The following is a 22,367-nucleotide window of genomic DNA, read 5'->3' as shown; positions in this document are numbered from 1 at the left end:
GAGTCTGCCTCAGTGGCCCATGATCACAAATCTCTATTTAACTCCATCAAAAAAGTAACCTGCAGCGCCACACCTATTACCATCATTAGGGGAAAAAACGGTGATCCAATCTCCGACCCCCAGGAACGGGTTTGCAGATTTGCTGAGCATTTCTGTGAGGTCCTGGGGGAGGAAAACATCGTGCCACAAAGTGAGGATGACCCTGCTGAGGCTGCGGTGCCTCAAATATTGGAAGAAGTCACCCCCTGTGAGTGGCTGGCTGAGGTGCCATCTGTTGAGGAAGTACTGAAGGCAATCCGGAGTCTGAGACCAGGAAAGGCAGCGGGCAGAGATGATCTCCCAAGCGAAATGCTGAGGGAGGGTGGCGTTTGTGCACAGACTGCCCTATATGACATCATAACAACGGTCTGGACCACTGGACGGGTTCTGCAGGATTGGAAGGATGGCCTGGTGGTCCCCCTTTTTAAGAAGGGGAACCGCACAGACTGTAACAACTACAGGGGCATCTCACTCCTCAGTGTGCCGGGAAAGGTCCTGGCAAGGATTATTCAGCATCGCCTTGCCAGGCACGCTGAGGAGAGGCTTGCGGAGCCCCAATGCGGTTTCAGGAAAGGGCGGTCCTGCACAAATGCCATATTTTCTGTCTGTCTGCTACAGCAGAGGTGTAGGGAATTCCAACAAGACCTACATCTCTGCTTTATTGACCTGGTCAAGGCCTATGATACCATCAGTAGGCCTGGGCTCTGGGTTGTTCTTCGTGCTTTTGGAGTACCTGACCCTCTGCTCACGATCATTAAGGACCTTCATGATGGTGAGTGGGCCCGGGTAAAACTACGTGGCCGGGAGTCAGAGCCATTCCCTGTACACCTTGGGGTGCGACAGGGATGTCCTCTGGCTCCCACATTATTTCACATCTATTTTGACCAGGTAGTTCGTGAAGCCTTCAATAGCTGTACCGGGGGAATTTCCATATGGTACAGATATAATGAGAGGCTGATCGATGCCCGGGTGCGGTCAAGGGATGGCTCCCTATTGCTCAACCACGTTATGTATGCTGATGATTTGGTAATAGCTGCTCATTCAGAGGAGGAGTTGGAGACGCTGCTGTTGAGACTGGAGCATGCCACTAAGAGGTGGGGCCTTACCATCAGCCCCACCAAAACTAAGCACCTGCCTGGGTATTTTGTACCATCGGACACTCCACTCCCACAACTCCCAATCGGTGATGGGGCAGTTGTGGAGAGAGTGGAGAGTTTCCCATACCTGGGCAGTGTGCTTATGACTGGCTCCAGTTTAACAGCAGAGGACTCACTCCGAATCAGTCGAGCGGCAATATCTTTTCATCGGTTGCGTAACGCTGTGTGGAAGCTACCTGGTCTGTCGCTCCGCATTAAGCTTCAGGTCTTCTCGGGCACGGTCATTCCCTCCCTTCTCTACGCTTGCGAAACGTGGACCCCCCTAATGGAACATCTTCGCCGGTTAGTAACATTTAGGCTGGCCTGCCTACGATCCATCCTGGGTTTAACCAGACTGGATTGTGTGAGGAGCTCACAAATCCTTGAAAGATCTGGGCAAGGTCCCATCGGTGAGCTCCTCCGGCGGGGAAGGCTGCGATGGCTGGGTCATGTAGCCCGCATGCCCAGCCACCGCATGCCGAAACAGCTTTTGTTCAGCCAGATTGAGGGGGCTAAGCGGGCGCGGCACGGGCTAGAGAAGAGATGGAATGATGTGGTACAGGAGGACGTGGAGCTGAGTGGACTTGCCGATGACTGGTACCAGCGGTGTCAAGATCGGCCTCTGTGGAGGAGGCTCGTGAAGGACGCTACTGGGCAGTTGTAGGTAGTCGCCATCCAACAACAACGGAGGGCGGAGGAGCGACGCTCACAACAACGAGCGGAGCGCCGAGTGGCTAAAGCACAGCAGGTTGGCACAGTAGGGGGTACAGGTGGTGCATCAGCCAGTCATCTCAGTCAGTCGACCTGTGGCACCTAGGTCTGCCCCGTGACCTCCTGCCAGCGGGCGTTCGACACTTCACGTGGCCTCAGTGTGCACATAGCCTGGCACAAGCGTCGTGGTGATGTCACCGCCACTTAGTGGCGAATGGCGGTTGTTGTTGTGTGTATACGTGTGTGTGTGTGTACGTGTGTGTGTGTACGTGTGTGTGTATATACGTGTGTATACGTCTGTGAATACGTGTGTGTGTGTATACGTGTGTGTGTGTATACGTGTGTGTGTGTATACGTGTGTGTGTGTGTGTATACGTGTGTGTGTGTACGTGTGTGTGAGTTTCCGTACCTGCACGTCCACGTAGACGTGCAGTGTGGAGAAGCGAGGGATGACTCCGCGATCCGTCGCGCGCACCGTGAGCCAGTAGCTGTCAGCAGTCTCCCGATCCAGCGGCTGCACCGTGACGATCATCCCTGCCGGCGCGGAGCGCCGTGCACGACACGCGGCAGAGACGGGCGCCGGCGTGAGCCGTCAGTCGGCGTCGTGAGCCGTGAGGAGGAGGATGAGGGGGGGGGGGAAGGGAGGAAGGAGGGGGGGGGAGTAGGTGCGGTTTACCATTCTCTGGATGAATGCTGAAGACGCCCAGGCCGGATTCGTCCACGAGGGAGTACCGCACTTCCCCGTCGATCCCCCGGTCTTCGTCCGTGGCCGTGACGGTGACGACGACGGCGCCCACGGGGGCGTCCTCCCGCACGGCGGCAGCCGCCGCCAACTCCGCGAACCGCGGGGCGTGGTCGTTCTCGTCCACATCCACCACCTCCACCATCGCCCGGCAGGCGGCCGGCGGTGGCCCCCCGGGGTCGCCGTCGCGCGCGACCACCGTCAGGTCGTGGCGGCGCCGCCTCTCGAAGTCGAGTGGCCGCGCCAGACGCAGGGCCCCGTTCGTCTCGTGCACCCCGAACGTGCCGCCGTCCTCGTCCTCGCCCGGCAGGGAGTAGCGCACCTCCCCGGCCGGCCCCGCGTCGGGGTCGCGAGCGTCCAGCCAGCCGAGGACGGCCTCCACCGGGAAGTCCTCGGGCACGCGGAGGCGGAGGGGCGCCGGCGCGCACGCGGGCGCGTGGTCGTCCACGTCCTCCACCGTCACGGTCACCGCGGCGACGGAGGAGAGGCGGCTCTCCTCCGGCGCCAGGTCCGACGCCTCCACCAGCAGCGTGTGCTCGGCGCGCCGCTCGCGGTCCAGCGGCGCCGCCACCTCCAGGGCGCCCGTCTCGGCGTCCACGCGGAAGAGGTCGGTGTCGGACAGCAGGCGGTAGCGCACGGCGCCCGCGGCGCCCGCATCGCCGTCGGCGGCCTCTAGCCGGAGCACCTCGCGGCCCGGCCGCGCGCTCTCCGGCACCCGGGCCTCGTAGGCGCGCCGCGAGAACTCCGGCCGGTTGTCGTTGACGTCCGAGACGACGACGCGGAGGGCGGCGCTCGTGGAGCGCCGCGGCGTGCCCAGGTCGCGGACGACGATGTTCACGAGGTAGGAGGCGGCGGCCTCGCGGTCCAGCGGCACCAGGACCCTCACGACGCCGGTCTCCGCGTCCACGGCGAGGCCGCTCGCCCCGCCGTCATCCGTCAGGGCGTACAGCAGCTTCCCCTCGAAGCCGTCGTCCGGATCCGTGGCCTCCATTCGGGTGACCTCGGCCCCGACTGGCAAATCTTCGCGGACTTCCACGGCGACCACCGGGGCGGCGAACGCCGGCGCGTGCCAATTGACGGCGCCGGCGGCGAGGGGGCGCGGGCGGTCTCGCAGTTGGTTTGCCCGGTGGAGCCACGCGACCATCCTCCGGGCGATCCCCGTCTCCACGCACCGCCATGACGGCGCCCGTCCGGGAGCAGCGTCCACGACCGAGACGTTCAGGAACGCCGTCTCCGCCGAGAGCTCCCCGTCGGTGGCCGTGAGGCCGAGGCGGAAGGCCCCCGCCGGCCCGGCGGCGACGTCGGCGAGGGAGCGCGCGAGTGTCACGACGCCGAGGGCGCCGTCCAGCGCGAAGAAGCCGCCCCCGTTCCCGGACGCGATGCCGTAGAGCACCGGCCGGAGCTCGTCGGCGTCGATGGCCGACGCGGTGAAGATCGGCTCGCCCGGCCGGAGGTCCCGGGGGATCTCGCCCACGCAGTCTACGGACTCGAAGACGGGCGCGTTGTCGTTCACGTTGGTGATGTTCACCGTCACGGTCGCCTCGGCCTCCCGGCGGAACGGAGTCCCCCAGTCCGAGGCTCGCACGCGCAGCCGGTAGGCCCCCGCCGTCTCCTCGTGGTCCAGCGGCCCCGTCGTGACGATGATGCCCGTGCGGGGGTCGACGGCGAAGGGGCCGGGCTCGTCCTCCGCCAGGCCGTGCGTCACGCGGCCGTCGTCCCCCTCGTCGTCGTCGGCGGCGTGCAGGATGAGCACGAACGTGCCCGCCGGGACGTCCTCGCTCAACGAGGTGGAGTAGTTGGGCAGCTCGAAGACCGGGGCGTGGGCGTTGTAGTCCGCGACGTCGATCGCGACCCCGGCGACGCCCGGGCCGGCGTCGGTGCCGACGTCGAACTCAAAGCGGCGTCTGTCGACCGCCGCCAGGGACTCGCGGACGGAGATGACCCCGGTGGCGGGGTTCACGGCGAAGAAGTCGCCGTCGGGGCCGCCTCGGACGACGTACCGGCAGCCCCGCGCGCCGCAAGAGGCTCGGACCGCGAGCACGACGGCGCGGGGCGGAGACCGCCGCTCGACGGTGCCCGCGTAGACGCTCCGCTCGAACGCGCCGGCGGCGCCGCCCCCCCGGAGCGTGACCGTGATGGGCCGCGAGTGCCTGGGCGGCCTCCCCCCGTCGCGAGCCTGCACGGTGAGGTTCACCCCGAAGGGGAAGTCCGCCCAGTCCAGCCGCCCCGAGAGCCTCACCGCGTAGGCCGAGGCGGGGCCGGCGCCGTCCGTAGGGGCGATGGAGAACGCCCGGAGGGGGTCGCCGGCGACGATCTCCACGGCGACGATCTCCCCCTCGGGGCCGGCGTCGCGGTCCACCGCGGCGAGCTCCGCCTACGCGGCGGCGGGGTCGGCGAACGGCACCCCTTGCCCGCGGGTCGCGACGACCGTGACGCGCGGGGCATGGGCGTTCGCCCGGCTCACGTTCACCGCGACGCGCGCCGAGCTGCTCAGCCCGCCGCCGTCGACGGCCATCACCTTGAACTCGTGCAGCCCCGCATCGCCGGGCTCCGTCAGCCTCCTGGCGAGCGTCACCGTGCCGCTTGTCGGGTGCACGGCGAACGCGTCCGAGCGCTGCGCCAGGGCGTAACTGAAGCGCCCGTTGGGGCCCTCGTCGGCGTCCGTGGCGGCGACACGTAGGACCGCGGCGCCCGCCGGCGCGTCGTCGGTGACGCTCGCGGCGTACGACAAAGCCGAAAACAGCGGATTCAGGTCGTTGCGGTCCAGCACGTGGACGAAGACCGTGGCGGACGCCGCCCCGCGGCCGTTCTCGGAGAACGCCTTCACCCCCAGCGCGTAGCCGCCGCGCTCCTCGCGGTCCAACGGCACGCCCCTCGTGCGGACGCGCAGGAACCAAAAGTCGCCCACGACAAGCCCCTCTGCCTCGAACGCGGCCCCCTCGTCCCCGGACACGACGGCGTACCGGGCCCCTGGGGCCGAGCGGCCGACGTGGATCCCCATCTTGTCGTGGCTCTCCACGTACGTCCTGGGCGCGGAGTTCTCGTAGACGGTGGCGTTGTAGGACAAGCTGGTGAAGCGCAGGGCGGGCTTCGGCCGGCCCCGTTGGCCCTCGAGGCATTTCCCGCACGGCGGCAGCAGCAGCAGGAGCAGCAGCGGGAGGAGCGCCGAGGCCATCGTGTCGGGCGTCGGGCTCTGCGCCCGAGAGCCGCTGACGACACGGAGCCGCGGTCGGAGAGGTGGGCGACGCCAAAGTCTGGCACTCCCAATGGGGTGTCGGTCCTCCTCCTCCTCTAACATGTCAGATCAAGACCAAACACAAACCAAACTATTTTTTTTTGCCAGGTAAGGCGCCCCGCTGAGCTACCGGGTAGTGCTTTTTGAGAAGCGAATTGGCTGTCGTGAATGATAGCTCAACAAAGTGGCTCATCATCGTCGTCGTCACCTCATGGACATTTATAATTACAGCAGCAGCCAAATACTTGAAAAGGCACGTTTCTACAGGCACAGAGATCCACAGAAACCCACCCACTGCGAGACCAGAGAGACCCACTCACCTTGGTAGGGTGTGGGCTGGGCCGCTCCCCCGGCCACGCTACAATAATACTATCTAAGCGCAGTAATAATAATATCTAGGGGCTCTATAGTAGTAACAGGATGCATTGGTGTGGAGTGGGGAGAAGAGGACATTCAACCTCAGCGTGTTGTGTGCGTTTTTGTTGCAGTTTTAACACGAATGAAAATGTGTGCCGATCGTGTGTGCATTGCTAGGGGCAACCCCTGCCAGCGGTGCAAAGTGTAATTATATAAATGCTTACGATACCAATGTGTGCGACTTGCCTTGTAGAGTGTGCAGGCGAATAAAAAAGGACGCACACCTCCGTCGATGGTGCGTGAGAGCTTGCAGGGGCCAACTGTGCGAGCGTTGTGCACGTGCGCGCAGCTGATGACGTTGTCTCCGGGCCGAGGATGCGTGGGGAAATAAATAAATAGCCGCAAACCTAACTAAATATTTAAAGGGAAATCGCCAACACAACTCAACTTTAACTCTTTTGAATGCGAGCGACGGGAGGACGGCACAGCGCTTGCCCACGGCGTGCTTCCTGGCAGAAACATTTCTCACGTGAACCCCACGGTTTGGTAGCCAAATCCCTCGCAAGCACGTGTGCGCAGATGGACACAGACAGACGATAAAATTAATTGTATAGGTTAGAGAGACAAAGACCCCCCCGTGTAGCCTTAACAGACTGTGGGGCAAGTGCTGCTTGCGAGCGCCTACGAAGGCCGGTAACGGTACACGAGGGGGTGGGTGGCCAGCAACCACGCCCGACCGCCTTTGTCTCCCCAATGGCGATGTTTACACACCGCAACAGGTACTCATTTGAGGCTGAGTCGACCTAGGGGAGGCCCAGGATCGGTTTAGATAATCGTCACTGATTGTGTTGGCCATGAGCGGGAATCGAACCCGGGTCGCTGGGTTCATAGCGCAGCGCACCAACCGCTACACTACCGCTCCCCATATAGACCACACACACCACATTATTATATATACAGGTAGTCCCCGACTTACGATGGAGATGCGTTACCACGACCCCATCGTAAGTCGAAAATATCGTAAGGCGAAGATGGCCTTAGCCTACCCAGGAGTCTTAAAGAATGGTGATAGTTTAGCAAAACAGAGCAATTTACAGTATCGTACTGTATAAACGATATACTGTATGTATTTATTCATTACAATACTGTATTGCACAGTAAAATTCAAAGTAAAAAACAAGGCAAATTCTTAGCCTACCTATGTGAACTGCAATTTCATAGAAAGTGTTTTCAGGAAACAATCCTATCTGCTATAAAAACTTTTAACATGCATTAAACGTATGTATCGTAGTAACCCTAAAATGAAATCGCTAAAGCTATGTTATCATACACGCATTGAACATATCGTAACGTATCATATTGTACTGGACTCACCAAGATTCTGTCCGTCGTCTGCACACTTAAACGATGTTAGGTTGTTGATGGCCACATTAACTTAGTTCTTAGTTTTTTCGGTAAAGTCACGTTGAAGAGAAACAACAAAATAATAAAATATATATAAAACAATATTATTTTGTTGTTTCTCTTCAACGTGACTTTACCGAAAAAACTAAGAATATGAATTACTGCAGTCACGAAAGCTTTAAATCAAAATTAACTTAGTTGTTGGAAGAGGAGGATGGCGATGATCAAGTTACAGTCTCGTACCTCGTAGCACGCTGCTGCGTTTGCCTGCCGCGCAAAATTAAAAATATTTTGCTATTTTGTCATATTGCTATCGCCATCGTAACTGTGGTGCCACCACAGCGGAGCAACTCCGCCGGCTCTACCCTCTCCTCGCACCCCCCTCCCCATCCCACGAACGCACGCACGCCCCACTAAACACCCGCATGCACCCCCATAGGGTCGCGAGGAGGGATCACCTGGTGCGATGGGTTTTCACCCGAGGACCCCACTAGCAGGGACGTTCCACGGTTTCCCCGGACCAGGAAATTGGCCGAGCCCCCCAGACCGGATTACATGGCGCCCCCCCCCCCAAGAAGGGGGCATAGAGCTTTACAGGCCGGCCGCGATGAAGCATACACAGCACGGGGGGGGGGGGTGGGACCTTCAGCCAGTACCCAGCGGCAGGGTAAACAGTGGGGTGGGAGGGAAAAGCCCCTAGGCAGATAAGAAGTTGACTTAAGTTGGAAGGAGCGAGGGGATTATCGATGAGTCAACGGCGAGGAACGCAGGCACAGAGACAATGGGAAGGGGGGGGGATGACGCGACCCCCCCCCCACCCAACGGCCAGAGCGCTCAAAGCGGCCGCAAAGAGGATTCGATTGGATGCGCAGGATGACGTCATGTGACCCGGGGGTTAAGGGGCTTTGGAGACATAAGGGGGCCGGAGGGGCGGATTGAATCAGAGTTCTTCTGGAGCGGCGGGAGAGACCAGCCGTCCTCAGCGTCCGTCCGACGCCTGCAGGGTGGAGCTGGAAACGGTCGGCCAGAAAAAGTCCCCGAGGTGAGCATCTTCCCCAGCCCCCATCGGGCAGCTGAAGAGGTGAGTGGGTACGGGAAAGGGGGGCCAATTCAGTCAGCTCGAGCTTGGGGGATAGACGCACTCTGCGACGGGTAAGTGATAGGAGGAAGGGTGCTGGCTGGCTGGAGGGGGCCATAAACGGGGGTTCACTATTCGCTCCGGGAAATAAATCTTAGCACAGACTGACGCTGTGACGCGTGGTGCCATGTGTGCGTCTGTGAAGAGCGGTGGGACAGCGGTCGGCGCAACGACGGTGTGTGGGTGACTTTAATCGGCATAGGCAAGACGCGCACGCGCACAAATAATTAATTAATTAGAGGGACGCTTGAACGCGCCCGCGAGCGTAGCGCGCAGAGAGTAATTAATTAACTCTAAACAGCCGCCAGTCAAACCATTACATCATCCACGCGGTTAGGCCACGCGGAGTGGGGGAATCACGCGGCGCCTAATCAACCCCTAGGCGGGCTGGGCCAGCCGCTAGCTATGTCGGTCCGAGAGACACAAACGCGGAGGGGACGGGGGTGGGGGAGGCGAACATCGCCCCCCCCCCCGCGCGTGGAGGGGGAGGGGGGTACCAGCCCCCACCCATTAGACGTGGCGCCCCCCCCCCCCGCTCGTGGTGAGTGAGATCAGCCCCCACGTAATGGGGAGTGGGGAGGGGTGCACTAGCCCCCACATAACATCTAAATATCGTAAGTCGGACCGTCGTAAGTCGGGGACCACCTGTATAGAGACCACACACACCACACATTATGATAGAGACCACACATTATTATTTATATAGAGACCACACACACACACCACACATTATTATTATAGAGAGACCCCCCACACAAACACATATTCTACAAACAAAATGAAGGTACCCCCATGGGTTCTCCCTTATCAGTGGTACCAAATGTTTTCAATGAGAAATTTGAAACAGATGCCATCCAGCCATCCACCCTACGTCCTTCCTTGTGGAAGAGATACGTAGATGACACTTTCGTCATTTGGCCGCATGGCCTGCCAGCACTGAACCATTTTTTCAACCACATAATTTCCATACACCCATCCATCAAATTCACCATGGAAGTGGAGAATGACGATAAGCTACCATTCCTGGATGTTTTGATCGAGGAGAGGCCTGATGGCTCATTGGGACATTGCGTCTGCAGGAAAGCCACCCACACGGATTCCTTTCTAAAGCCTGATTCCCAACACCATCCGGCCCAGAAGAATTCCCCCATCAAATCACTACACTATAGGGCAACACTGCATCTCCGACCAACATCACCGAGTCAGTGAGCCGGAGCACGTACACAAGGCCCTCAAGATGAATGGATATTCAGGCCGCACAATCCACAAAGCTGTATCCCAAACCATGGGGAGACAACCATCTGAGCACCCAGTCAAAACCATCACCTTGCCATACATAGCAGGTGTTACCAAAAAGATTTCCAAAAACTTAAACATACACAAGATCCAGGTACGAATCAATACAATACACAAAATCCGTGATTGATCACATCTGTGAAGGATGTCATTCCTGACATGCAATACCCGGGTGTCTACAAACCAAGTTGTGTCTGCAGCAGCAGTGACATTGGGGAAACGAAACGACGTGTCTCGGACCGTGTTCGCGAACACAAGGCAAATTTGAAACACTGCAGAACCAATACCTCTGCCGTGGCTGATCATTGTTATAACGCTGTGGGCTTGCACGATAGTGTTTTCCGAGACCAAGATACTCCGCAAACCTTTGGGCCACCATCGAAGATTTGTCCATCAAGCCGTCCAGATATATAAACGCAGAAACAATTTCAACCGAGGAGATGGGCATAAGCCGAGCAATCATTGGAAGGACGTTATGAACCGGGTAAAGTAATAACTCGCTGTGATGCTTCCAACCTTCCTGCCGTTTGGCCGTTATCTCCGACTGAGTTGCATTGCCCTGTGGGATGCATCTTTGCATTAACGGGCTGGGGTTCTCACTAATATCGCCAACTCTGCTCCCTTTGCCTCGATGCATCAATGGTTCTTACCGTTCGATGGGCGCGTGTCTCACCTGGCACGGCCACTACTGCGGTGGTTGACGCGCTTGCCTCTCACAGCACAGGCCTGGCCAGTTTGTGCTCCACAGACTTGACGTTCGCTTGGTAATCTCCGCCAATCGCTCTCCCTCTCTCCCATCGACAGTACCAATCCCCCGTTAACGCTACCGCTGTGTGCACGTGCGGCGACGGTGTGCTCTCATGCGGCGACGGAAGCTCATTGACTTTGACATGCTCATCTCTCACTAATCTCTCTCCCCATAATCTCGCCCATTGACACAGCTGACATATACAACCCCTTGTGGTAGCAGCGTTCTCGCTGTGTTCTTCCTTGTTCAGCTGTTCTATACTGCTAGGTTCTGTTTCGCCTGATGACGATCGCTTGTGTTGCGATCGAAACGTCGTGAAATATATTTTATTTTGCGTCTACGCGACTTTAACGAAAGAACCAAGAATGTGAACACACATTGTTATCATGATATAGAGACCACATACACATTACATATATAGAGACCGCACACCCCCTGTAGTAGACACATCGTCGAATGCAGTAGCAGTGGTAGTAGTGCTGGCAGTAGTGGTGGTACTAGTGATAGTCGTGGTGGTAGTAATAGTAGTGGTGGCTGTCGTGGTAATAGTAGCTAGTGGTGATAGTAGTTAGTGATAGTTAGTGGTGAAAGTTACATTGCCACTTGCCTGCAGAGTGGTGAGAGCGGACAGCACCAAGTGGGGCCGTTAGCAGCAGCACGGGATGGAGACGGCGGCACGCTGAGGGGTTGGTGACAGCGCTGCCCCTAATAACGTTTTGTAGTGTGTGTGGGTCTCTAAACGTGTTGTAGTGTGTGTGTGTGGGTCTCTAAACGTGTTGTAGTGTGTGTGTGGGTCTCTAAACGTGTTGTAGTGTGTGTGTGTGGGTCTCTAAACGTATTGTAGTGTGTGTGTGTGGGTCTCTAAACGTGTTGTAGTGTGTGTGTGGGTCTCTAAACTTGTTGTAGTGTATGTGTGGGTCTCTAAACGTGTTGTAGTGTGTGTGGGTCTCTAAACGTGTTGTAGTGTGTGTGGGTCTCTAAACGTGTTGTAGTGTGTGTGTGGGTCTCTAAACTTGTTGTAGTGTGTGTGTGGGTCTCTAAATTTGTTGTAGTGTGTGTGTGGGTCTCTAAACGTGTAGTGTGTGTGTGGCTCTCTAAACTTGTTGTAGCGTGTGTGGGTCTCTAAACGTGTTGTAGTGTGTGTGTGGGTCTCTAAACGTGTTGTAGTGTGTGTGTGTGGGTCTCTAAACGTGTTGTAGTGTGTGTGTGGGTCTCTAAACGTATTGTAGTGTGTGTGTGTGGGTCTCTAAACGTGTGGTAGTGTGTGTGTGGGTCTCTAAACGTGTTGTAGTGTGTGTGTGGGCCTCTAAACATGGTGTAGTGTGTGTGTGGGTCTCTAAACGTGTTGTAGTGTGTGTGGGTCTCTAAACTTGTTGTAATGTGTGTGTGGGTCTCTAAACGTGTTGTAGTGTGTGTGTGGGTCTCTAAACGTGTTGTAGTGTGTGTGTGGGTCTCTAAACTTGTTGTAGTGTGTGTGTGGGTCTCTAAACGTGTTGTAGTGTGTGTGTGGGTCTCTAAACGTGGTGTAGTGTGTGTGGGTCTCTAAACGTGCTGTAGTGTGTGTATGGGTCTCTAAACGTGTTGTAGTGTGTGTGTGGGTCTCTACACGTGTTGTAGTGTGTGTGTGGGTCTCTAAACGTGTTGTAGTGTGTGTGTGGGTCTCTAAACGTGTTGTAGTGTGTGTATGGGTCTCTAAACTTGTTGTAGTGTGTGTGTGGGTCTCTAAACGTGTTGTAGTGTGTGTGTGTGGGTCTCTAAACTTGCTGTAGTGTGTGTGTGGGTCTCTAAACTTGTTGTAGTGTGTGTGTGGGTCTCTAAACGTGTTGTAGTGTGTGTGTGTGGGTCTCTAAACGTGTTGTAGTGTGTGTGTGGGTCTCTAAACTTGTAGTGTGTGTGTGTGGGTCTCTAAACGTGTTGTAGTGTGTGTGTGGGTCTCTAAACGTGTTGTAGTGTGTGTGTGGGTCTCTAAACGTGTTGTAGTGTGTGTGGGTCTCTAAACTTGTTGTAGTGTGTGTGGGTCTCTAAACTTGTTGTAGTGTGTGTGTGGGTCTCTAAACGTGTTGTAGTGTGTGTGTGTCGGTCTCTAAACGTGTTGTAGTGTGTGTGGGTCTCTAAACGTTTTGTAGTGTGTGTGTGGGTCTCTAAACGTGTTGTAGTGTGTGTGGGTCTCTAAACGTGTTGTAGTGTGTGTGTGGGTCTCTAAACGTGTTGTAGTGCGTGTGTGGGTCTCTAAACGTGTTGTAGTGTGTGTGTGGGTCTCTAAACTTGTTGTAGTGTGTGTGTGGGTCTCTAAACGTGTTGTAGTGTGTGTGGGTCTCTAAACGTGTTGTAGTGTGTGTGTGGGTCTCTAAACGTGTTGTAGTGTGTGTGTGGGTCTCTAAACGTGTTGTAGTGCGTGTGTGGGTCTCTAAACGTGTTGTAGTGTGTGTGTGGGTCTCTAAACGTGTTGTAGTGTGTGTGTGGGTCTCTAAACGTGTTGTAGTGTGTGTGGGTCTCTAAACGTGTTGTAGTGTGTGTGTGTGGGTCTCTAAACGTGTTGTAGTGTGTGTGTGGGCCTCTAAACGTGTTGTAGTGTGTGTGTGGGTCTCTAAACGTGTTGTAGTGTGTGTGTGTGGGTCTCTAAACGTGTGGTAGTGTGTGTGTGGGTCTCTAAACGTGTTGTAGTGTGTGTGTGGGCCTCTAAACGTGGTGTAGTGTGTGTGTGGGTCTCTAAACGTGTTGTAGTGTGTGTGGGTCTCTAAACTTGTTGTAATGTGTGTGTGGGTCTCTAAACGTGTTGTAGTGTGTGTGTGGGTCTCTAAACGTGTTGTAGTGTGTGTGTGGGTCTCTAAACGTGTTGTAGTGTGTGTGTGGGTCTCTAAACGTGGTGTAGTGTGTGTGTGGGTCTCTAAACGTGTTGTAGTGTGTGTGGATCTCTAAACGTGCTGTAGTGTGTGTGTGGGTCTCTAAACGTGTTGTAGTGTGTGTGTGGGTCTCTAAACGTGTTGTAGTGTGTGTGTGGGTCTCTAAACGTGTTGTAGTGTGTGGGTCTCTAAACGTGTTGTAGTGTGTGTATGGGTCTCTAAACTTGTTGTAGTGTGTGTGTGGGTCTCTAAACGTGTTGTAGTGTGTGTGTGTGGGTCTCTAAACTTGCTGTAGTGTGTGTGTGGGTCTCTAAACTTGTTGTAGTGTGTGTGTGGGTCTCTAAACGTGTTGTAGTGTGTGTGTGTGGGTCTCTAAACGTGTTGTAGTGTGTGTGTGGGTCTCTAAACGTGTTGTAGTGTGTGTGTGGGTCTCTAAACGTGTTGTAGTGTGTGTGGGTCTCTAAACTTGTTGTAGTGTGTGTGGGTCTCTAAACTTGTTGTAGTGTGTGTGTGGGTCTCTAAACGTGTTGTAGTGTGTGTGTGTCGGTCTCTAAACGTGTTGTAGTGAGTGTGTGGGTCTCTAAACGTGTTGTAGTGTGTGTGTGGGTCTCTAAACGTGTTGTAGTGTGTGTGTGGGTCTCTAAACTTGTTGTAGTGTGTGTGTGGGTCTCTAAACGTGTTGTAGTGTGTGTGTGGGTCTCTAAACGTTTTGTAGTGTGTGTGTGGGTCTCTAAACGTGTGGTAGTGTGTGTGGGTCTCTAAACGTGTTGTAGTGTGTGTGTGGGTCTCTAAACGTGGTGTAGTGTGTGTGTGGGTCTCTAAACGTGTTGTAGTGTGTGTGTGTGGGTCTGTAAACGTGTTGTAGTGTGTGTGTGTGGGTCTCTAAACGTGTTGTAGCGTGTGTGTGGGTCTCTAAACGTGTTGTAGTGTGTGTGTCGGTCTCTAAACGTGTTGTAGTGTGTGTGGGTCTCTAAACGTGCTGTAGTGTGTGTGTGGGTCTCTAAACGTGTTGTAGTGTGTGTGGGTCTCTAAACGTGTTGTAGTGTGTGTGTGGGTCTCTAAACGTGTTGTAGTGTGTGTGTGTGTGGGTCTCTAAACGTGTTGTAGTGTGTGTGGGTCTCTAAACGTGTTGTAGTGTGTGTGTGGGTCTCTAAACGTGTTGTAGTGTGTGTGTGGGTCTCTAAACGTGTTGTAGTGTGTGTGTGGGGGTCTCTAAACGTGTTGTAGTGTGTGTGGGTCTCTAAACGTGTTGTAGTGTGTGTGGGTCTCTAAACGTGTTGTAGTGTGTGTGTGGGTCTCTAAACGTGTTGTAGTGTGTGTGTGGGTCTCTAAACGTGTTGTAGTGCGTGTGTGGGTCTCTAAACGTGTTGTAGTGTGTGTGTGGGTCTCTAAACGTGTTGTAGTGTGTGTGTGGGTCTTTAAACGTGTTGTAGTGTGTGTGGGTCTCTAAACGTGTTGTAGTGTGTGTGTGTGGGTCTCTAAACGTGTTGTAGTGTGTGTGTGGGCCTCTAAACGTGTTGTAGTGTGTGTGTGGGTCTCTAAACGTGTTGTAGTGTGTGTGTGTGGGTCTCTAAACGTGTGGTAGTGTGTGTGTGGGTCTCTAAACGTGTTGTAGTGTGTGTGTGGGCCTCTAAACGTGGTGTAGTGTGTGTGTGGGTCTCTAAACGCGTTGTAGTGTGTGTGGGTCTCTAAACTTGTTGTAATGTGTGTGTGGGTCTCTAAACGTGTTGTAGTGTGTGTGTGGGTCTCTAAACGTGTTGTAGTGTGTGTGTGGGTCTCTAAACGTGTTGTAGTGTGTGTGTGGGTCTCTAAACTTGTTGTAGTGTGTGTGTGGGTCTCTAAACGTGTTGTAGTGTGTGTGGGTCTCTAAACGTGTTGTAGTGTGTGTGTGGGTCTCTAAACGTGTTGTAGTGTGTGTGTGTGGGTCTCTAAACGTGTTGTAGTGTGTGTGTGGGTCTCTAAACGTATTGTAGTGTGTGTGTGTGGGTCTCTAAACGTGTGGTAGTGTGTGTGTGGGTCTCTAAACGTGTTGTAGTGTGTGTGTGGGCCTCTAAACATGGTGTAGTGTGTGTGTGGGTCTCTAAACGTGTTGTAGTGTGTGTGTGGGTCTCTAAACGTGTTGTAGTGTGTGTGGGTCTCTAAACGTGTTGTAGTGTGTGTGTGTGGGTCTCTAAACGTGTTGTAGTGTGTGTGTGGGCCTCTAAACGTGTTGTAGTGTGTGTGTGGGTCTCTAAACGTGTTGTAGTGTGTGTGTGTGGGTCTCTAAACGTGTGGTAGTGTGTGTGTGGGTCTCTAAACGTGTTGTAGTGTGTGTGTGGGCCTCTAAACGTGGTGTAGTGTGTGTGTGGGTCTCTAAACGTGTTGTAGTGTGTGTGGGTCTCTAAACTTGTTGTAATGTGTGTGTGGGTCTCTAAACGTGTTGTAGTGTGTGTGTGGGTCTCTAAACGTGTTGTAGTGTGTGTGTGGGTCTCTAAACGTGTTGTAGTGTGTGTGTGGGTCTCTAAACGTGGTGTAGTGTGTGTGTGGGTCTCTAAACGTGTTGTAGTGTGTGTGGATCTCTAAACGTGCTGTAGTGTGTGTGTGGGTCTCTAAACGTGTTGTAGTGTGTGTGTGGGTCTCTAAACGTGTTGTAGTGTGTGTGTGGGTCTCTAAACGTGTTGTAGTGTGTGGGTCTCTAAACGTGTTGTAGTGTGTGTATGGGTCTCTAAACTTGTTGTAGTGTGTGTGTGGGTCTCTAAACGTGTTGTAGTGTGTGTGTGTGGGTCTCTAAACTTGCTGTAGTGTATGTGTGGGTCTCTAAACTTGTTGTAGTGTGTGTGTGGGTCTCTAAACGTGTTGTAGTGTGTGTGTGTGGGTCTCTAAACGTGTTGTAGTGTGTGTGTGGGTCTCTAAACGTGTTGTAGTGTGTGTGTGGGTCTCTAAACGTGTTGTAGTGTGTGTGGGTCTCTAAACTTGTTGTAGTGTGTGTGGGTCTCTAAACTTGTTGTAGTGTGTGTGTGGGTCTCTAAACGTGTTGTAGTGTGTGTGTGTCGGTCTCTAAACGTGTTGTAGTGAGTGTGTGGGTCTCTAAACGTGTTGTAGTGTGTGTGTGGGTCTCTAAACGTGTTGTAGTGTGTGTGTGGGTCTCTAAACTTGTTGTAGTGTGTGTGTGGGTCTCTAAACGTGTTGTAGTGTGTGTGTGGGTCTCTAAACGTTTTGTAGTGTGTGTGTGGGTCTCTAAACGTGTGGTAGTGTGTGTGGGTCTCTAAACGTGTTGTAGTGTGTGTGTGGGTCTCTAAACGTGGTGTAGTGTGTGTGTGGGTCTCTAAACGTGTTGTAGTGTGTGTGTGTGGGTCTGTAAACGTGTTGTAGTGTGTGTGTGTGGGTCTCTAAACGTGTTGTAGCGTGTGTGTGGGTCTCTAAACGTGTTGTAGTGTGTGTGTCGGTCTCTAAACGTGTTGTAGTGTGTGTGGGTCTCTAAACGTGCTGTAGTGTGTGTGTGGGTCTCTAAACGTGTTGTAGTGTGTGTGGGTCTCTAAACGTGTTGTAGTGTGTGTGTGGGTCTCTAAACGTGTTGTAGTGTGTGTGTGTGGGTCTCTAAACGTGTTGTAGTGTGTGTGGGTCTCTAAACGTGTTGTAGTGTGTGTGTGGGTCTCTAAACGTGTTGTAGTGTGTGTGTGGGTCTCTAAACGTGTTGTAGTGTGTGTGTGGGGGTCTCTAAACGTGTTGTAGTGTGTGTGGGTCTCTAAACGTGTTGTAGTGTGTGTGGGTCTCTAAACGTGTTGTAGTGTGTGTGTGGGTCTCTAAACGTGTTGTAGTGTGTGTGTGGGTCTCTAAACGTGTTGTAGTGCGTGTGTGGGTCTCTAAACGTGTTGTAGTGTGTGTGTGGGTCTCTAAACGTGTTGTAGTGTGTGTGTGGGTCTCTAAACGTGTTGTAGTGTGTGTGGGTCTCTAAACGTGTTGTAGTGTGTGTGTGTGGGTCTCTAAACGTGTTGTAGTGTGTGTGTGGGCCTCTAAACGTGTTGTAGTGTGTGTGTGGGTCTCTAAACGTGTTGTAGTGTGTGTGTGTGGGTCTCTAAACGTGTGGTAGTGTGTGTGTGGGTCTCTAAACGTGTTGTAGTGTGTGTGTGGGCCTCTAAACGTGGTGTAGTGTGTGTGTGGGTCTCTAAACGCGTTGTAGTGTGTGTGGGTCTCTAAACTTGTTGTAATGTGTGTGTGGGTCTCTAAACGTGTTGTAGTGTGTGTGTGGGTCTCTAAACGTGTTGTAGTGTGTGTGTGGGTCTCTAAACGTGTTGTAGTGTGTGTGTGGGTCTCTAAACTTGTTGTAGTGTGTGTGTGGGTCTCTAAACGTGTTGTAGTGTGTGTGGGTCTCTAAACGTGTTGTAGTGTGTGTGTGGGTCTCTAAACGTGTTGTAGTGTGTGTGTGTGGGTCTCTAAACGTGTTGTAGTGTGTGTGTGGGTCTCTAAACGTATTGTAGTGTGTGTGTGTGTGGGTCTCTAAACGTGTGGTAGTGTGTGTGTGGGTCTCTAAACGTGTTGTAGTGTGTGTGTGGGCCTCTAAACATGGTGTAGTGTGTGTGTGGGTCTCTAAACGTGTTGTAGTGTGTGTGGGTCTCTAAACTTGTTGTAATGTGTGTGTGGGTCTCTAAACGTGTTGTAGTGTGTGTGTGGGTCTCTAAACGTGTTGTAGTGTGTGTGTGGGTCTCTAAACTTGTTGTAGTGTGTGTGTGGGTCTCTAAACGTGTTGTAGTGTGTGTGTGGGTCTCTAAACGTGGTGTAGTGTGTGTGGGTCTCTAAACGTGCAGTAGTGTGTGTATGGGTCTCTAAACGTGTTGTAGTGTGTGTGTGGGTCTCTACACGTGTTGTAGTGTGTGTGTGGGTCTCTAAACGTGTTGTAGTGTGTGTGTGGGTCTCTAAACGTGTTGTAGTGTGTGTATGGGTCTCTAAACTTGTTGTAGTGTGTGTGTGGGTCTCTAAACGTGTTGTAGTGTGTGTGTGTGGGTCTCTAAACTTGCTGTAGTGTGTGTGTGGGTCTCTAAACTTGTTGTAGTGTGTGTGTGGGTCTCTAAACGTGTTGTAGTGTGTGTGTGTGGGTCTCTAAACGTGTTGTAGTGTGTGTGTGGGTCTCTAAACTTGTAGTGTGTGTGTGTGGGTCTCTAAACGTGTTGTAGTGTGTGTGTGGGTCTCTAAACGTGTTGTAGTGTGTGTGTGGGTCTCTAAACGTGTTGTAGTGTGTGTGGGTCTCTAAACTTGTTGTAGTGTGTGTGGGTCTCTAAACTTGTTGTAGTGTGTGTGTGGGTCTCTAAACGTGTTGTAGTGTGTGTGTGTCGGTCTCTAAACGTGTTGTAGTGTGTGTGGGTCTCTAAACGTTTTGTAGTGTGTGTGTGGGTCTCTAAACGTGTTGTAGTGTGTGTGGGTCTCTAAACGTGTTGTAGTGTGTGTGTGGGTCTCTAAACGTGTTGTAGTGCGTGTGTGGGTCTCTAAACGTGTTGTAGTGTGTGTGTGGGTCTCTAAACTTGTTGTAGTGTGTGTGTGGGTCTCTAAACGTGTTGTAGTGTGTGTGGGTCTCTAAACGTGTTGTAGTGTGTGTGTGGGTCTCTAAACGTGTTGTAGTGTGTGTGTGGGTCTCTAAACGTGTTGTAGTGTGTGTGTGGGTCTCTAAACGTGGTGTAGTGTGTGTGGGTCTCTAAACGTGCAGTAGTGTGTGTATGGGTCTCTAAACGTGTTGTAGTGTGTGTGTGGGTCTCTACACGTGTTGTAGTGTGTGTGTGGGTCTCTAAACGTGTTGTAGTGTGTGTGTGGGTCTCTAAACGTGTTGTAGTGTGTGTATGGGTCTCTAAACTTGTTGTAGTGTGTGTGTGGGTCTCTAAACGTGTTGTAGTGTGTGTGTGTGGGTCTCTAAACTTGCTGTAGTGTGTGTGTGGGTCTCTAAACTTGTTGTAGTGTGTGTGTGGGTCTCTAAACGTGTTGTAGTGTGTGTGTGTGGGTCTCTAAACGTGTTGTAGTGTGTGTGTGGGTCTCTAAACTTGTAGTGTGTGTGTGTGGGTCTCTAAACGTGTTGTAGTGTGTGTGTGGGTCTCTAAACGTGTTGTAGTGTGTGTGTGGGTCTCTAAACGTGTTGTAGTGTGTGTGGGTCTCTAAACTTGTTGTAGTGTGTGTGGGTCTCTAAACTTGTTGTAGTGTGTGTGTGGGTCTCTAAACGTGTTGTAGTGTGTGTGTGTCGGTCTCTAAACGTGTTGTAGTGTGTGTGGGTCTCTAAACGTTTTGTAGTGTGTGTGTGGGTCTCTAAACGTGTTGTAGTGTGTGTGGGTCTCTAAACGTGTTGTAGTGTGTGTGTGGGTCTCTAAACGTGTTGTAGTGCGTGTGTGGGTCTCTAAACGTGTTGTAGTGTGTGTGTGGGTCTCTAAACTTGTTGTAGTGTGTGTGTGGGTCTCTAAACGTGTTGTAGTGTGTGTGGGTCTCTAAACGTGTTGTAGTGTGTGTGTGGGTCTCTAAACGTGTTGTAGTGTGTGTGTGGGTCTCTAAACGTGTTGTAGTGCGTGTGTGGGTCTCTAAACGTGTTGTAGTGTGTGTGTGGGTCTCTAAACGTGTTGTAGTGTGTGTGTGGGTCTCTAAACGTGTTGTAGTGTGTGTGGGTCTCTAAACGTGTTGTAGTGTGTGTGTGTGGGTCTCTAAACGTGTTGTAGTGTGTGTGTGGGCCTCTAAACGTGTTGTAGTGTGTGTGTGGGTCTCTAAACGTGTTGTAGTGTGTGTGTGTGGGTCTCTAAACGTGTGGTAGTGTGTGTGTGGGTCTCTAAACGTGTTGTAGTGTGTGTGTGGGCCTCTAAACGTGGTGTAGTGTGTGTGTGGGTCTCTAAACGTGTTGTAGTGTGTGTGGGTCTCTAAACTTGTTGTAATGTGTGTGTGGGTCTCTAAACGTGTTGTAGTGTGTGTGTGGGTCTCTAAACGTGTTGTAGTGTGTGTGTGGGTCTCTAAACGTGTTGTAGTGTGTGTGTGGGTCTCTAAACGTGGTGTAGTGTGTGTGTGGGTCTCTAAACGTGTTGTAGTGTGTGTGGATCTCTAAACGTGCTGTAGTGTGTGTGTGGGTCTCTAAACGTGTTGTAGTGTGTGTGTGGGTCTCTAAACGTGTTGTAGTGTGTGTGTGGGTCTCTAAACGTGTTGTAGTGTGTGGGTCTCTAAACGTGTTGTAGTGTGTGTATGGGTCTCTAAACTTGTTGTAGTGTGTGTGTGGGTCTCTAAACGTGTTGTAGTGTGTGTGTGTGGGTCTCTAAACTTGCTGTAGTGTGTGTGTGGGTCTCTAAACTTGTTGTAGTGTGTGTGTGGGTCTCTAAACGTGTTGTAGTGTGTGTGTGTGGGTCTCTAAACGTGTTGTAGTGTGTGTGTGGGTCTCTAAACGTGTTGTAGTGTGTGTGTGGGTCTCTAAACGTGTTGTAGTGTGTGTGGGTCTCTAAACTTGTTGTAGTGTGTGTGGGTCTCTAAACTTGTTGTAGTGTGTGTGTGGGTCTCTAAACGTGTTGTAGTGTGTGTGTGTCGGTCTCTAAACGTGTTGTAGTGAGTGTGTGGGTCTCTAAACGTGTTGTAGTGTGTGTGTGGGTCTCTAAACGTGTTGTAGTGTGTGTGTGGGTCTCTAAACTTGTTGTAGTGTGTGTGTGGGTCTCTAAACGTGTTGTAGTGTGTGTGTGGGTCTCTAAACGTTTTGTAGTGTGTGTGTGGGTCTCTAAACGTGTGGTAGTGTGTGTGGGTCTCTAAACGTGTTGTAGTGTGTGTGTGGGTCTCTAAACGTGGTGTAGTGTGTGTGTGGGTCTCTAAACGTGTTGTAGTGTGTGTGTGTGGGTCTGTAAACGTGTTGTAGTGTGTGTGTGTGGGTCTCTAAACGTGTTGTAGCGTGTGTGTGGGTCTCTAAACGTGTTGTAGTGTGTGTGTCGGTCTCTAAACGTGTTGTAGTGTGTGTGGGTCTCTAAACGTGCTGTAGTGTGTGTGTGGGTCTCTAAACGTGTTGTAGTGTGTGTGGGTCTCTAAACGTGTTGTAGTGTGTGTGTGGGTCTCTAAACGTGTTGTAGTGTGTGTGTGTGGGTCTCTAAACGTGTTGTAGTGTGTGTGGGTCTCTAAACGTGTTGTAGTGTGTGTGTGGGTCTCTAAACGTGTTGTAGTGTGTGTGTGGGTCTCTAAACGTGTTGTAGTGTGTGTGTGGGGGTCTCTAAACGTGTTGTAGTGTGTGTGGGTCTCTAAACGTGTTGTAGTGTGTGTGGGTCTCTAAACGTGTTGTAGTGTGTGTGTGGGTCTCTAAACGTGTTGTAGTGTGTGTGTGGGTCTCTAAACGTGTTGTAGTGCGTGTGTGGGTCTCTAAACGTGTTGTAGTGTGTGTGTGGGTCTCTAAATGTGTTGTAGTGTGTGTGTGGGTCTCTAAACGTGTTGTAGTGTGTGTGGGTCTCTAAACGTGTTGTAGTGTGTGTGTGTGGGTCTCTAAACGTGTTGTAGTGTGTGTGTGGGCCTCTAAACGTGTTGTAGTGTGTGTGTGGGTCTCTAAACGTGTTGTAGTGTGTGTGTGGGTCTCTAAACGTGTTTTAGTGTGTGTGTGGGTCTCTAAACTTGTTGTAGTGTGTGTGTGGGTCTCTAAACGTGTTGTAGTGTGTGTGGGTCTCTAAACGTGTTGTAGTGTGTGTGTGGGTCTCTAAACGTGTTGTAGTGTGTGTGTGGGTCTCTAAACGTGTTGTAGTGCGTGTGTGGGTCTCTAAACGT

The 22,367-nt window shown here is 52.8% G+C and overlaps 1 protein-coding gene across 1 annotated transcript in view; it reads right to left on the bottom strand.

Annotated features, from left to right (window-relative positions):
- The window catches only part of LOC142920185 (protocadherin Fat 1-like), a 66,970-nt gene that overhangs the window by 23,925 nt on the left and 20,678 nt on the right, over window positions 1–22,367 (bottom strand). The window contains exons 5-7 of the mRNA XM_076062652.1: window positions 5,093–5,837; window positions 2,563–5,002; window positions 2,296–2,420 (exon numbers count right to left, since the gene is read on the bottom strand). Of these exons, the coding sequence (XP_075918767.1) occupies window positions 2,296–2,420; window positions 2,563–5,002; window positions 5,093–5,837 (3,310 nt within the window). The remainder of the gene's footprint in view (window positions 1–2,295; window positions 2,421–2,562; window positions 5,003–5,092; window positions 5,838–22,367) is intronic.

This window comes from Petromyzon marinus, unplaced genomic scaffold (genome assembly GCF_048934315.1).
Source record: "Petromyzon marinus isolate PM22_M1 ecotype Great Lakes invasive population unplaced genomic scaffold, UKy_Petmar_22M1.pri1.0 PM_G_Scaffold_7, whole genome shotgun sequence".
Classification (NCBI taxonomy): Eukaryota; Metazoa; Chordata; class Hyperoartia; order Petromyzontiformes; family Petromyzontidae; genus Petromyzon; species Petromyzon marinus.
The sequence above is the reverse complement of the archived record's forward strand: the minus strand, read 5'-3'. Positions and strand labels throughout refer to the sequence as shown.